At 35.1% G+C, this 16,147-nt stretch overlaps 2 protein-coding genes across 2 annotated transcripts; both read left to right on the forward strand.

The window, feature by feature from the left end:
• Nucleotides 1-9,042: 9,042 nt before the first annotated feature.
• On the forward strand, nt 9,043-10,200 carry LOC138349194 (uncharacterized). The gene has a single exon (XM_069299525.1). It carries the CDS (start codon nt 9,043-9,045, stop codon nt 10,198-10,200), a length of 1,158 nt encoding a protein of 385 aa, XP_069155626.1.
• Nucleotides 10,201-10,271: 71 nt separating this feature from the next.
• LOC138349195 (uncharacterized) lies at nt 10,272-10,955 on the forward strand. Its single transcript, XM_069299526.1, has one exon. It carries the CDS (start codon nt 10,272-10,274, stop codon nt 10,953-10,955), a length of 684 nt encoding a protein of 227 aa, XP_069155627.1.
• Nucleotides 10,956-16,147: the final 5,192 nt, after the last annotated feature.

Here is a 16,147-nt window from a genome sequence, read left to right on the forward strand (position 1 = left end):
TTTCACAATTCTCAAGATTTACAGTTATGTCTAGTTAATGGTTCTCTTATGGAACCCAATTTTATGGTCCTATTATGGGATCCATACCCAAAATATTAGCATATTGATATGTGGTACCCGATCTAATGTTTATGTTGTAATGCGGAAACTAATTCCATATTTATGATGGAACATGGAAATCGATCCCATACTTATGCGAGAATGTGACAATCGATCTAATTTAGTGTGTTGGAAAGCAACACCTGATCCTTTTAATAAACCACAATCACAATCAAAATGTATATTCTCATAATCATACAACAAGAAGTGATTCATCGCATGTAGTTCTTCGCTCATACTTAGTAGCATTAGGTGTGATCAATCGACTTCATTCCCGTATATGGATGCATTACAGTGAATCAATTACTAACATATAGCATACAAAAGATAAAATCAAAACCATTTTCTACCTCGAATCTAGGTTTGAATCCCCTAAGGCACTGTAATCTTCTTTTTCTGGATTCTTTCTGCTTGTTCTAGACCAATAAAAACAATTTATATGAAATGATAAAAAATCAAAGGTCTAATTATTTCTATCATAACGAACTCAATAACCCTAGATCAAACCCATGATCCCCAAACCTATATTAGGGTTTTTCTATCATAATTCCCATATCGAAACCCTCTAATATTGATTATTGCCCAAGAAACTAATATCAATGGATCAAATCATGGATTGGGGAGTGAAAACCTTACCTTAAGCGTTAAGAATAGTGAAAACCCGTCAACAACACACTTGGGGTCATTCCTTATCTCTCAAAGTCAAAAAGTACCAAATTAAACATTTATGGGGGTTTATTTCCAAATTAATTCGCGTTTGTCCTGCTATAGCGACCCCAACCCGCCAAACGACCCTACTTTGGCGAGAAATAATCCCACCACAGTGGGTTAAATTGAAATAGTGAGCAAATTTAAGAATTACAAACCCCATCTGATCTATTCTTGCTAAGGTATCTACACTTAAGAATTACAAACCCTATCTGATCTTATCTTGCTAAGGTATCTATACCCGTTTCAACTATAATCTTTCCCTACCAAGGATCTCTAGAGTTACACACATAGCATGACAATTATGTCGATTATAATAGGGGGACAACCAATTCATGGTAAGATTATATCAAGTCAGTCATATAAAGCATAACCAAATCAAACCAAGTTTGAAAATCCAAAAACACAACGAGACAAACACAATATACAAGGGTGACTATGACTGACTCTTCAACTGAGTAAAAAAATGGACAAGGTCATCAAGTATGTCACTACCAAAGAGCACCCCCAAGTCGCAACCAGCGTCGTCGTTCTTTTAGAGGACTCAGACAATCCCTTAGAATTCGTCATAACATGTCATTAGTTAAAAATGTAGAAAAATTTAAAACTTTTACATATACAAAGTGAGGTATAATTAAGACCTCTCACATAGAAGCTTACTTAGGATTTTCTTATAGCAACATGATAATATACATACGAAAGTCTAAAAGTTGTCTCACATAAAAACCATCAAAAGAGTACGAGTCTTGGACTTATCCAATATAAAGTTAATATGTCATATAGGCCTTACTACAATAGAATCCAAATGATAAAAGGAAATAAAGAGTATCTCTTAAAACTACTAAAGATTTCATAAGCTAGAATAATGAAAAGATAGCATCCCCGAACATGAGGACCTACCAACACTTCGAGAAAGGGTTCCAAGCTTCTTCAATCGACCTTATTAATCTTCAATGGCCGAACCATACATTTGTAGTTATATAAAACAAGGGGTTAGTACGCCACATGTACTAAGAATAGGTATATGCACATCAACATTTAAGGACATGCATGAAAAGGACCATTTCTTTAAAAAGCATGCTAAGTCATTTGAAAACCTTTAATGCACATACAAGAGAGCATATAGAAGATATGGATCACAACAACATAAATCATAGTCATAACCAAAGGCATATCATCATAAAGTCATATTAACATTTCATGTTCATTAGGTCATATAATATAACATACAAGACACTTATCAATGATCCCATCCCAATCCTATAAATGTAATGATCATGTGAAGCCCCAACCCCACATACTCAAGCAAACAAGATAGGAGACCACAAGTAATTCTTTGCTTCATACATCTTATAACATAATGAATTCATTATCACATATAGCAACATAGACCATTTCATGTTCATTAACATAGTAAACATCATATAAGGGCAACATCATACATCCTAAGCATTATACATTTCGTATTCATATTACATGAGGACAATCTCCTAGGACTTCCCTTAAAGTCTACTTGTGCAATTTCTAGTTAGATTCCCATACCCCTACCTATACTAAGTAGACTCCTCAAGTCATCCTAGTCAATGTTCATTTACTTGTCTTTCATTTTACTTGAGGGAACAATCGCCTTAACCGACATTAGACCATGTGAGCTAAATATGGAATCCGATGTCATGAAACCCCAAACCAAAAGAAGGTGGTCTACAGGCAAAAGTAGAACTAAAACATGAACATAACATTCTAGGTGGATCCACTAGCTAGTATTCCTATAGTGGAAACATAGTTCAAGAACTAGGAAATATATTAAAGACCCATAGTTCCACATTGCATAGCATCCTTTATCCCATGAGAGTCATTGTGAACCTACCTTCAAACATGGGAAAGGACACCTCTCATATCTAGTTCATCGGTGCTAAGCTAAAGTACCTTTGTGAATAACCTTTAAATAATCATTTATTCATAAATATTATTATAGGTCATAGGAGATTAACTGCTCATATTAACATGATCATAAGACCTTTGATTTTAGATGAGAATTTCCTTTCATCACAACCTTCATATGTGAGATTAACATATCACAATTATAGTGTTTAAGGCATACAAGATAAACATCATCAACTTGAATTATCATATCTTTACCATGATTCCATATGAAACATATTTATAGCCTGACATATATATATAGGAACATTATACATACTTCAATTACATATCAGCATCATTTATAGGTTAATATAAACATATTAGAGTACTCACGACTTTAGAAGACTTACCTATTCCTTCCAAGAACCTTTATCAAGAACTTAGTTCAATTTACAACAATCATCCAACAATTGTTATGACCCAAACTAAACCTCAGGCATCACCGGGTCATCGTCCTCTGAGAGAAATAAGACAAGCCTCTTGGCATTCGTCATCATATATCTGTCACATCCGGGTTTCCCCCTGGACGTTCCCAGCATCATCGTCCTCTTTGAGGACTAAGTTAGCCTCTTCGTCTCATGTCATACATTCATAGGTTTAAAATGCATAAAAATTTAAAACTTCTCATTATATCTACTTGGAGGTTAACATAGACCTCTACATACACATAATATAGTCGTATCGAGTATACATAGATCCTTCGTATAGGAAGGTTACATAGACTTCTACTTGTAATGCACATACATATATATAAGAGAGAAAGATAGTCTCATCTCATACCATCTAAATGATCATCACAATATGGGCATAGACCTACAAAAAATGTAATGAAGCCACATATAGGATTATACCAGTCGTACAAAATTAAATTTGAATGAACATAAAATTCTTAGAAAAAAGGAACTTTATAGGCAAGATATTGGCATCTCCTCAAAAAGTGAGGACCTACCCACTTGAATGATCAAGAATATCCAAGCCTTTTACAAGTCGTCCAGAATGAGCCTTCAACTACCGAAACCTAATATTCTTGGGAAAAGGGAAGAAAATGGGGTTAGTACTCCACATGTACTAAGTATGAGACCATATGCACATATAAAAGCAAAACATGCTAAAAAAAGACATTTAGTTAAAACATGCCATTTTACCCTTTTAAAAGTCAAATGCGAAGTAAAGAAAGTCATGACAACCAACCAAACATGCTTACTGACTCAAACAAGTAATATGTATCCCAACACGGTTGAACCACAACCCTATCATCAAGGAATAACATCACAAGTATGAATAAGAGTCAATTACATCATAGTAAGCAAGACAACTATTCATGAATCCTTATCAAGTCAACAAGTGAAATGACCAAGCAAATCCCCATAACCTTACTCAATCAAGAAGCCTCAACAAGAAACCATAACTAGTGTCCAACTTCACATAACATAACATTTAGATATACATTTAATCTTATATTAACAATATAACCCAATGCATGCTCATAAGTTAACTAACCAACATATAGTATCAACAATGTGCAAGTTCAATATATACATATAATATATCTTCATAACATAACATATATAATAACCTCCTCCGAAGACTCCCCTCAAGGATAACTAGTGCGATGCTTAGGTAGAGTCCCATATCCCTACCTAGACTAAGCTAGACCCTTTAGATTATCCAAATTAGAGTTCAATCATTTAATTCTTTTTACCTTTTGAAAATTTCTTGCCCTAACAGACATAGACTACATGAGCTAGTATGGAATCTGGTTTCATGAAACCCTACATCGAAAGAAGGCAAACTACTTGCCAAGGAAGTAACGAAACAAGAAACATAGCAACTACGTTGATCCACTAGCTAGTATTTCTATGGGGCCAACATAGTTCGAGAACTAGGAGATATAATTGGGACCCTATTTATGCACCATGCATTATAGTCTCCAATCTCAATAGTAATGTAGTGCTCCTACCTTCCCTCAAGGGATTCTCTACAACCTAGTTCACTATGTGCTAAGCTAGAGTCACTTTTTGAATTGTCTTTAAGCCTTTATTTATCAATCATAACTTAGTTTAGGTCATAGGCTCTACCCCTTGTATAATCATCATCATCAATATCTCAATAATAATTGTATGAGTATAAGTCCTTTCATCACAATTCATATAAGTGAGGTTGATACATTACGTATTATTTCATAATAAGGCACGTTGGTATGCATCACCACCCTTATAACCTTTACATCTCAACAACCTCACACCCATTGTCAAGAAATTCTAATTCAACATCATACCACCCTATCAATCCTAATACAAGGCATACTCCAATATAACATCATGACTTAACCACAATTTATCACAATTGGAAGTAAAGATAGAGATTCTAAGACTTACCAAGTATTCCTCATAGTTCATCATCAAGGTCTTACCATAAAACCTCAATTCAATCCAATTTAGACGTTCAACATCATAATTCAATATTAAACGTGATAACAAGACTAGAATAAATACTACAAAATAATTCAATACTAGATCATAACTTAAAATAAGATGCCTATGTCAACTCACGTTCTAACCTAGATCATCTTCTCAAGACTAGCATGAAAGACTACAATTATCTTTAATTTGCTAATGATTATTGTAACTACATCATTTAATAGTGATATAACACACTAGGAAGACAATTGAATCAATCACAACCCAATTTACATTAAGATTAAACTTGGGGTTAGGGGTTAAAGATCACATTCTTCAATTTGAATAAAAACATTAGAATTAATCATAATAAAGTTCAATTAAATGTTTACCTATTCATCATATCCTAAAGAAACTATAAACAACTCAGTTCACAACATCAATTTCGTAATTGGATGAAACCCACATGAAAACTCAACTTTTGAAACACATTTTGAAGGAGCCCTTTGTAGAAAGAGTCTCAAAGGTGAATTAGATATCATACCTTAACGTTTGATGAATACTTTATGGTGAATTCAGCCCTTTCCATTACTTAAACCCCTTTCCTTGACAGTTTTTAATGGTGAGTTCAAGAAGAGAGAAAAAGAAAAGAGAAAGAAGAGAGCTTGTATTGAGAGTTGTAATTAGATTAATTGGGGTTGGGGACTTTATATGGGAGTCAAATTAGTTAATTAGTCTTCCCATAATACCTAAATAACCAGTAAATCACTTAATTAATTAAATGACTTAACATTAAAACGTGCAGGAAAGTCAAGACCCTCACAGATAGAACTCCATCAACGGGCCGTCTGTGAGTCGACGGACTGGCCCCCCTCCATCCGGCACATCCGTAGGCAAGTTCATAGACATTTGCAAGAGAGGGCTTCTTCAAATTGTCTAAGTGTGGGACGACGGTGGAATCTGTAGACACGTAATTTTTGACCGAATTTAAGTTTAACACCAATTTTAGAGCATAAATAATTTTATCAATATATTTTATTATCATCATTAAGTTTATTTAAAAGATATAAGAATAAACAACATAAATATAATTTTTATTAGATAAGTTTATACATACATACATATATATATATATATATATTACATATATTATTTAAATAAACTAATATTTCTTAATTATGTCTTTTTTGTTTTAATTACCCATTTAGCTTTATTTCTTTATTTACTCAAAACAATTAATAATTATGTAATTATCATTTTTATATATATATTGAATATTTATTAAAAAAAAATTAACACACAAACCCACGATCCCACTCCCACTCCCACTCCCCACTCCCCATTCCCCCCACGTACACACTGCACACGTACACCACTACTACTACTACAATATACATACAATGAAAAGAAATCAACGAAAAAAAAAGGACAGAAATCAACAGAGAGAAAAAAAAATAAGAAGAGAAAAAAAAGAAAAGAGGAAAACAAAAAATCTGCAAGTAAAAAAAAAGAGAAGAAACAACAAAGAATTTTTTTTTCCGAAGAACACACGCACAAAGAAAAGCACAACTAAAAATAGTGGAGTTCGAGGTTTCAAGTTCGTGGTTCCTAAATTCTTTCTTTTTGTGAAATAATTTCCACAAGAGGTAATACTAATTTTATTTTTTATTAGTTTTATGTCATTATAATGCGAGAATGAATTGCAATGTATATTAAAGTTGTTAAATTTCGCATGTGTTTAAACGATTAATATTTATTCATGTTATTGTATGAAGTATGTTCAAACGTTCATATCAACTTTATGTTTAGATCCTTTGTATAATTATATATAGTATGAAATTATTATTTCAAACCATGATTTATTTTGTATTTAAATAACCCATAGTTTATTTTATATTTAAGTAAAATTATTGTCTAAGTCATGTAATTTTTAATATTTAGTTTATAATGATAACATGTGTAGCTGTTATGTAAATATATTAATTTTAGTTAGTAGAATTTTTATTTAATGTTAGTGACGTAAAAAAAATTGAATAAAAAATAAAAAAATCTAATAATAATAATAATAATAAAAAGAAAAAGGGAAAAGTAAAAAAAAAACTGTGAAAAAGAACATACAAAAAAGAGGGAAAAGAGAAAACAAAAAAAATAATAGAAAAGAAGTATAAAAATAATATAAAAAAATTCAATTGAAGAGGAAAGAATTTTTTATATTTATTTTTTAAAGTTTCTTTGTCCAAAAAAAAATAATTAAGTTGAAAAAAAACAAACAAAAACAAATAAAACCTTGAAAGTATAAAAAATAATAATAACAATAAATAATAATAATAGCAAAAGATGAGAAAGTAAAAAAAATGTAAAAAATAGAATAAAAAATAAAAATAATAATAAAAGCAAAAGAAATAATAATAATAAAGAATATCTTATTTTATTCTACTTTGCTTGATTTAATTTATATGTGTATATATATATATTTTAATTAAAAGGCATAGATTAATAAAATAAGGTAGTTTTAATATATTTATATAAGTCAAAGAATGAGGGTAAATTAGTTTAAGTCATGAATGTCCATAAAGCGGCCGTGCTAAAACCACGGGACTTGAGGGATGCCTAATACCTTCCCCTTGGTCAATAGAATTCCTTACCCGAACTCGTTCGCAGACCAAACAAAGAGTCATTTCCTTTTGATTAGGGATTAAATAAAAGGTGACTTGGAACACCGTAACTCAATTTCGAGTGGCGACTCTAAAAAAACTAAAATAATCCCCTAATTAATAACGTCACTTAAATTGGAAAAACCCTTACACCGCCGCGCGAAAAAGGGGTGTGACATCTCTGGCCACTCCGCTGGGGACTTAGAATTCGAGCTTGTAAACATGGACTTCTATATGACTTTATTATGTATTTACGTACTTATCGATTTGTGAATATTGTGTTTAATTGCGTAATATGTTATTTGTTTGCTTATTTACCCTTCTTGATAGTATGTTAATTATGATATAATTGTCTTTCGTCGCGCATCTATCTGAGTCTTCTGAGATACTTTATTCGGAGATGCGATTACGCTCCCGAGCCATGAGATACCAGAGATGCGGCAACGCTCCTGGGAAGGATTCTATAGTAACACATGTCTTAGGATGGGAAGGACTAACAGTGAGGCCAGAAAGCCCTGCTACTGGTAAGCTGTCCCTTCTCGACTCGAGTAGTCCACTCGTTTTATGGCCAGTCTAGACACCTTCCCTATTAGATTGTTTCCTAGTAAAACAAGCCTCAACAATGACTATCCCTAATAGGATTCGATTTATCTGTATCATGCATAATGTTGAATTAATGGGGAGCTCGACACAAGGGTCGAGCCTGTCTAGGAGAAATATCCCTACTTGAGACTATCATGTACATTATTTTGTGTTATTTTTTGCATTATGGGGAAGACTATACAAATGTTGATCGGCTTTAGATGAATGAATTATAATGAAAAATTAATTATAACGAAAAATACCAAATTAAAGTTTTGACGTAATCCTTTTATTAAACACAATTTTTTAAATCAAAATTCATATTTCTTTTCAAATAGATAAATCTATTATTACTATCAAAGCTTTTCTATATATATATATATATATATATATATATATATATAAAGGATTGAAAATTCAAAAAAATAAGAATAAAAAAAATTACTTTTTTATGTGTGTGTGTATGTGTATGTGTATGATTATTTTATTAAAAAAAATAATAAAAAATTACTTTTTTTTGTGTGCATGATTTTTACTTATTCTTATTTAAAAAATATATTTTATTATAAAAAATAAAAAAAATTACTTTTTTTGTGTGTTTGATTTTTCCGTTATTCTTGTTAAAAAAATATATATTTTACTAAGCCTAGTTTGTCACTATCATAATATAGGAAAATATGAATCCATATGGAATGGGAGATAAGAGACAAAGAGAGGACCAATCACCCCGATTCTTGATAGTTGATAAGGCCCCAACACTCTTGAAGACATGGTATGAAAATATGACAAACCATGGACGAGGAATGGTGTTCAAACGCTTGGGATTTCTACGAAGCCTTTTGTATGTTGAGCCACGACAGGATTTGATAGAAGCACTAGTGCATTTTTGGGACCCGTTAAGGAATGTATTCCGTTTTTCTGATTGTGAACTCACCCCCACCCTTGAGGAGATAGGGGCATTCATTGGAAAGGGTAAACATCTTCACAAAGAAGAGCCTATGATACCAAAACATATTAATGGGAGAAGGTTTCTAGAATTACTGCATATAAATGAGAATGATATAGGTGGTTGTCTCGATAATGGATGGGTTTCGTTAGAATTTTTGTACAAAAGATATGACAAAAGTGATGGATTCGAAGTGTATGGAAAGAAACTCCGTAATAATGGGTGTCGTCTGACCTGGGAAGCACACAGTTATGATGCCTTCGTGGTGGCTTTTTTATGGATCATGGTATTTCCAAAAAAGGGAGGAAAGATTAGCATGAACTTAGCTGCAGTGATTACAGCTGTTGAGAAAAAGCCTAATATCACCCTCGTACCAATGATTCTGGCAGACATCTATCGTGCTTTAACTATTTGCAAGGATGGGAAAGACTACTTTGAGGGATGCAATATGTTATTACAACTATGGATGATTGAACACATTCATCATCACCCTTATGCAGTGGACTTTAAAGTAGAATGGAATGATTATATTGGAGGTCACAAAGAAAGAATCAAAGATCATAGTTTTCCGAAGGGTATTGAAGCTTGGAAGCAACACCTCAATAATCTGACTGCTGACAAGATAGTGTGGAATTATCATTGGTTTCCATCGGCCGAGGTGATATACATGTCTACTTTTCGATCGTTCATTGTCCTAATGGGTCTTCGAGGTGTCCAACCTTACATGCCACTTAGAGTCATGCGACAACTTGGGCGACGCCAGTTTATACCACCCAATGAAGATATGCGTGAATTCATGTATGAGTTTCATCCCAAGATACCTTTAAGGCAATCAGAGATATTTAAGATTTGGGGGGATGCATACTCTCAAGTCCCCACGATATGGTGAAGGATCGCACAAGAGGCGAGGTGGACCAAGCATACTTAGACTGGGTTCATGATCATCCCCTTCCTAAGGTTATGCCAGAAGGGTCAATAAAAGGACCTATAGATCGAGAAGCAGAAATTGAGGTTAAGATTAAGCAAGCTCGCCTCAAAGTCGAAAGAAGCTACAAATCTACTCTGGATATCCTAAGTAATGACCTGAAAAACGCTAAAGAGGAGTTGGCCCAACGTGATGCGATATTTGAAGTTAGAGTTAGAAAACATCGCTCTATCATTCTAACCTTACAAGAAGACTTGGGTATTGCCACAGGCGCTATGGAGCAACAGGAAGAGGAGTATAAGAAAGAAAAGGCCCAACTTGTCTGCGCACAGTCTAGACTCCAAACTCAAGTTAAAGCCTCTATGGAACGGGAAAGAGAAATAGCACGGCGTTTTAGTGCTTATCAGGTAGACTGTGAGATTGAGAGAAGTCAAAGAATAGCCGAGCGAGATGCACTCCACCTTCAAATTGAAGAACTCCAAGAACAAAGGGAAAATTTGACGCATGAAGTCAATACTGCTCACCACTGGTTACAGAATTATTATGACAATATGGATGAAGCCAGAGACCGAATACTACAACTCAGGGATGAACTCAACAGTGTTTATGCTAGATATTTACAGCAGAACGATGAGAGGTTGGGCCAACAGGCCCGTGCTTTGGCTCCATATCTATCGAAAGTGTTGGCGAAGATTTATAAGGGCCTTGGAGATGATTAAGATTCGAGGATTCAGTTTCTTTTAGAGTCTATTCTCTTAGTAGTGATTATTTCATTATTATTATTATTTTAGGTTTTTCTCTTTCTTTTCGTTTTGTTATTTTATTTCATTTAGAGTCTATCTAAGTCCTAGGTACTTCTGTTTTTTTTGTTTGTTTTATTCAAATCATTGTTTCAAATATTTGAAAATGAATGAAAAAGATTTACTTTCGGTCACCTTATGTGCATATGTCATACAAAAAAAAAGTAAATTAATATAAAAAAAATTATTATTAATATCATCCTCGAACTACGCAAGATCTGATTCATGGGCCAAACATGATACGTAGGCAACCCAGGGGGTTCGATCCAAATTATTATTATTATTATTACTATTATTTTTATTATTATTATTTTCTTTTTTTTTCTTTCTTCTTTCTCTTAAAAAAATGATAATCATAATGAGAATAAATAAATAAACAAATAAGTAAATGAATAAGTAATAATAATGAAGAGAAGAATGCCTAGGTAAGCCGGGATGAAACATGAGGTCCTCCATATTAGAAGTATGTATGTGGATACAATGTGCATAATTTCTTAACACTAATCGGTTTGTTACTCTATTCAGAGAGAGAGAGAGAGATAGAGAGAGAAAGAGAGAGAGACATACTAGCTTAAAGGTGGTTGGTTTGTGATTAAACTGGCATCACATCCTTACAACACAAGATCGAAAGGGAAACAAAAAATGGCCCCCAGAGACGGAAGTGAATCGGACATTGATGAGGAGATCCAAAACCAGATGACTTCACAAGAAACGGGGACAACAGAAGAGATAAGGGTGTTAAGACAACAAATGGAAGAGATGTACAAGGCTTGGATGAGTGGACAACCTCCACCATCTTCAATCCGAGATTATTTTAATACAAATATGTCTCACCCTATCCAGGTGTCGACAAGCGATCCGATATATCCCCCTGGATTCGACCCCTATGCTAACACATCCAATGTCGCTGGAACTTCTATGGCGCGCCCTTCGAATACACCTATAATAAGTAATCCATTCCTTGTGTCAACTACCCCGACTAACAGCATCCCGCAGCCAACGATGGTGCCCAAATCCAACAGCGATCCTCCGCCCAAAGTTCGGCGTGAGCAGAGTTACACTCTTGAAGAGACCATTAAAATTCCAAGTTCTCATCCCCACATTCATCAATATAGTTCCCCTGTTGAAATTGAGAGGATGGTCAAGAATGAGGAACATGAAGAAATGACTAAGAAAATGAAGAGTTTGGAACAGAGTATAAGAGATATGCAAGGACTAGGAGGCTACAAAGGCATCTCGTTCAGTGACTTGTGTATGTTTCCTCATATTTGCCTGCTGGTTTTAAAACTCCAAAGTTTAAAAAATACGATGGTCACGGAGACCCCATAGCTCATCTAAAGAGATATTGAAACCAATTGAGGGGTGCAGAGGGCAAAGAAGAGTTACTTATGGCCTATTTTGGGGAAAGCTTAATAGGGATTGCATCTGAATGGTTCATAGATCAGGATATCACCAACTGGTACACATGGGATGATTTGGCTCGATGTTTTGTACAACAATTCCAATATAATATTGACATTGTTCCAGATCGCTCCTCGTTAGCCAACATGAGAAAAAAGACCGCGGAAAATTTTCGTGAATATGCTATCAGATGGAGGGAACAAGCTGCTAGGGTTAAACCACCGATGAAGGAGTCAGAGATGATTGACGTTTTTCTCCAGGTGCAAGAACCTGATTACTTTCACTATCTTCTTTCTGCCGTAGGGAAGACATTCGCTGAAGTTATTAAGGTAGGGGAAATGGTGGAAAATAGCATCTAGTCTAGAAAGATTGTAAGTCAAGCTGCCTTAAAAGCCACAACACAAGTGCTTCAAAATGGTTCTGGAAATATTGGAGGGAAGAAGAGAAGGGAGGATGTGGCCATTGTTGTATCAGTGCCTAGGACTCATGTTCTAGGTAATTCCCCACAACACTATTTTCCTTCCCAAGCTCCACAATATTCTATGCCATACACTCCATATCATGTTTTCAATGCACAACCAATTGCACCCCCTTCTTATCTACAATGGCGTGCACCAACTCCACAAAATCATCCACCACCCCCACAAGTTCATCAAAATACTGCTAGAATTCCTTTCTGTCCTAGACCAAAATAAAAAAAGGGAAATGGATTTAAAGGTGAGTTTACTCCTATTGGGGAGTCGTATGCTAGCTTGTTCCAAAAATTAAGGACATTGAATGTTTTCAGTCCTTTTGAGAGAAAGATGTTGAATCCCCCCCCCCCCCCCCCCCCGAGAAATTTGGATTACTCTCAACATTGTGCATATTGTTCTAATGCCCCAAGGCACAACATAGAGAGATGTTGGTATTTGAAAAGGGCCATTCACGATTTGATCGATTCTAATCGAATTATAGTTGAAAGTCCGAGTGGACCCAACATCAATCAAAAACACCTTCCAAGGCATACTGAAACAAACATGCTAGAAATGATGAAGGGTCATGAAGATTTTGCATCTCCGTATAAGCCAATCCTTAGGGTTGGAACTGGCATTGAGAAGTCAGCAAGTGTTGTTGATTTAACAAAAATGATGCCTTGGGGGGGGGGGGAAGTGTGTTAGAAAAGTTGAGTCCATCAAACGCACCCATGTTAAATGTAAAAGGAGCCCTTGAAGATGTTTGAGCAAGTCCGAGTAAGGCAAAATCATTTGTTCCAAAAAGGCCAAACAAACCTATCTTGATCGTGCAAGGGGCCCATATTCTTCCTGTGATTATCAGGCCAGTATCCCAGCTCCCAATGACTAACCCCAAAGCTGTTCCTTGGAATTATGAACCTACTGTCGTGATATACAAGGGAAAAGAAGTTGCTGAATAAATATATGAAGTGGGAGGAATAACCCGTTCAGGAAGATGTTATGTCCCGATGGAGTTAAGGAAAACTAAAAATGACCAAATACAAGTAAAGAGTCCGGTCACTGAAGGAGAGGCCGAGGAATTTCTAAGGAAGATGAAACTATCAGACTACTCCGTGGTGGAACAATTAAGAAAAACTCCAGCCCAAATCTCTTTGTTGTCTTTGCTAATACATTCTGATGAACATCGTAAGGCTGTAATGAAAATTTTGAAAGAAGCACATGTTCCTAGTAAAGTTACAGTGAGTCAGTTAGAGAAGATTACTGGGAGAATATTTGAGGTAAACCGTATCACCTTTTCAGATGATGAACTACCCAAAGAAGGTATAGGACATAACCAAGGCCTACATATCACTGTAAAGTGTGAGCTTTCATATGTCACTCGAGTTCGAATTGAAGGAGGATCTGGAACAAATATTTGTCCTTTATCAACTCTACAGAAATTGAATGTTAGTGCTGAAAGGGTCCGACCCAACAATGTATGTGTTAGAACTTTTGATGGGTCAAAAACAGATGTTATTGGTGAGATAGAGCTCGTACTAACCATAGGGCCTGCGGATTTCACTGTGAATTTTCAAGTGTTGGATATCAACGCATCCTACAATCTATTGTTGGGGAGGCCATGGGTGCATAGGGCTGGAGCAGTCCCCTCAACGTTGCATCAAATGATTAAGTTTGAACACGACCGACAAGAGGTAATTGTCATGGTGAGGGGGATTTGTCAATCTACAAAGACTCTTGCTTCCCTTTTATCGATACGAATAATGAGAATGAGGCACTAGTTTATCAAGCTTCTGAGGTAGTGTTTATTGAGCATGTCCCCGAGGGGAGTGTCATTCCAAAACCAAATATGCCCATCGCGTCTGTAATGGTGGTGAATGAGTTGCTGAAACATGGGTTTGAGCCGGGTAAAGGCTTAGGAATCTGCTTGCAAGGAAGAGCTTATCTTGTGAGTCTACCAAAGAGCATCGGTACTTTTGGCTTAGGCTACCAACCTAGAGTCGAGGACAAAATGAAGGCACAGAAGCAAAAGAGAGATGTATGGACACTTACCAAGCCTATACAACCAATCTACAAATCTTTCATCAAAGCCCGCGCAACAGAATCTTATCAATCATCTTTTCCAGAGCCAGTGATGAAAGTTAGCGAAGAAATGATCAACTATTTTCAAGATTTCTTTGTCGAGGTTGATATGGTGGAACTCGGAGAAGGCACTAGCGACAGAGATGTGCAATTCATTGGTCCTTATGTCAATCTAAATAATTGGGAGGCCACCCCTCTCCACGTTAAAGACGAGTCTTGGTAGTCTGTCTTGTTTTTTCTTTTGTCATCCGATTCATTCAAGGATTGTAATTCGGATTTTATCTTGTCATTTTATTTCAAAAATTTTATTTCCCTTTTCAATAGGATGTAATTGCATCTTTATTTTAGTCTAATATATTTGTTCGTTTTCTTTTATACAGTTCTTTCTATGCCGATTCTAGTCATATGACATGCATGCAGAATTTTTCGCCAGATCTTAATATCCAATCTAATCTTCTACCTAATATTGAAATAATAAGTGAAGAAATCGAACATGATGAAGACAGAGTATTTGAAGAAGTAAGGAGGGATTTCAATCATTTTGAAAATAAGTCAAATCCAAAAATGAGTGAAACTGAGACGATAAATTTGGGGGATCAGGAAATTATTAAGGAGACTAAGATAAGTATACATGTTCGACATCAAAAAGACGATATAATCCAAGCCCTGTTTGATTACAAAGATGTTTTTGCGTTATCTTATGATGACATGCCTGGATTAAGCACGGACATGGTTGTTCACAAGTTTCGAATTGATCCTAATTTTCCTCCAATGAAGCAGAAGTTGAGAAAACTCAAAACCGACATGAGTGTAGTAATTAAAGAGTAGATCACAAAACAACTCGAGGCCAAAGTCATTCAAGTCTCTCAATATCCTTCTTGGTTAGCCAATATCGTACCTGTCCCTAAGAAAAACGGCAAAGTTCGAATGTGTGTTGATTATCGTGATTTGAATAAGGCAAGTCCAAAAGATGATTTTCCTTTGCCTAACATCCATATTTTATTGGATAATTGTGCTAAACATGAGGTTGCTTCTTTTGTGGATTGTTATGCGGCTACCATCAGATTATTATGGATGATGAAGATGCAGAAAAAACATCTTTTATCACTCCATGGGGTACATATTGTATCGTGTTATGCCTTTTGGATTAAAAAATGCAGGAACAACTTATATGAGAGC

Source organism: Solanum lycopersicum, chromosome 6 (genome assembly GCF_036512215.1).
Source record: "Solanum lycopersicum chromosome 6, SLM_r2.1".
Taxonomy (NCBI): Eukaryota; Viridiplantae; Streptophyta; class Magnoliopsida; order Solanales; family Solanaceae; genus Solanum; species Solanum lycopersicum.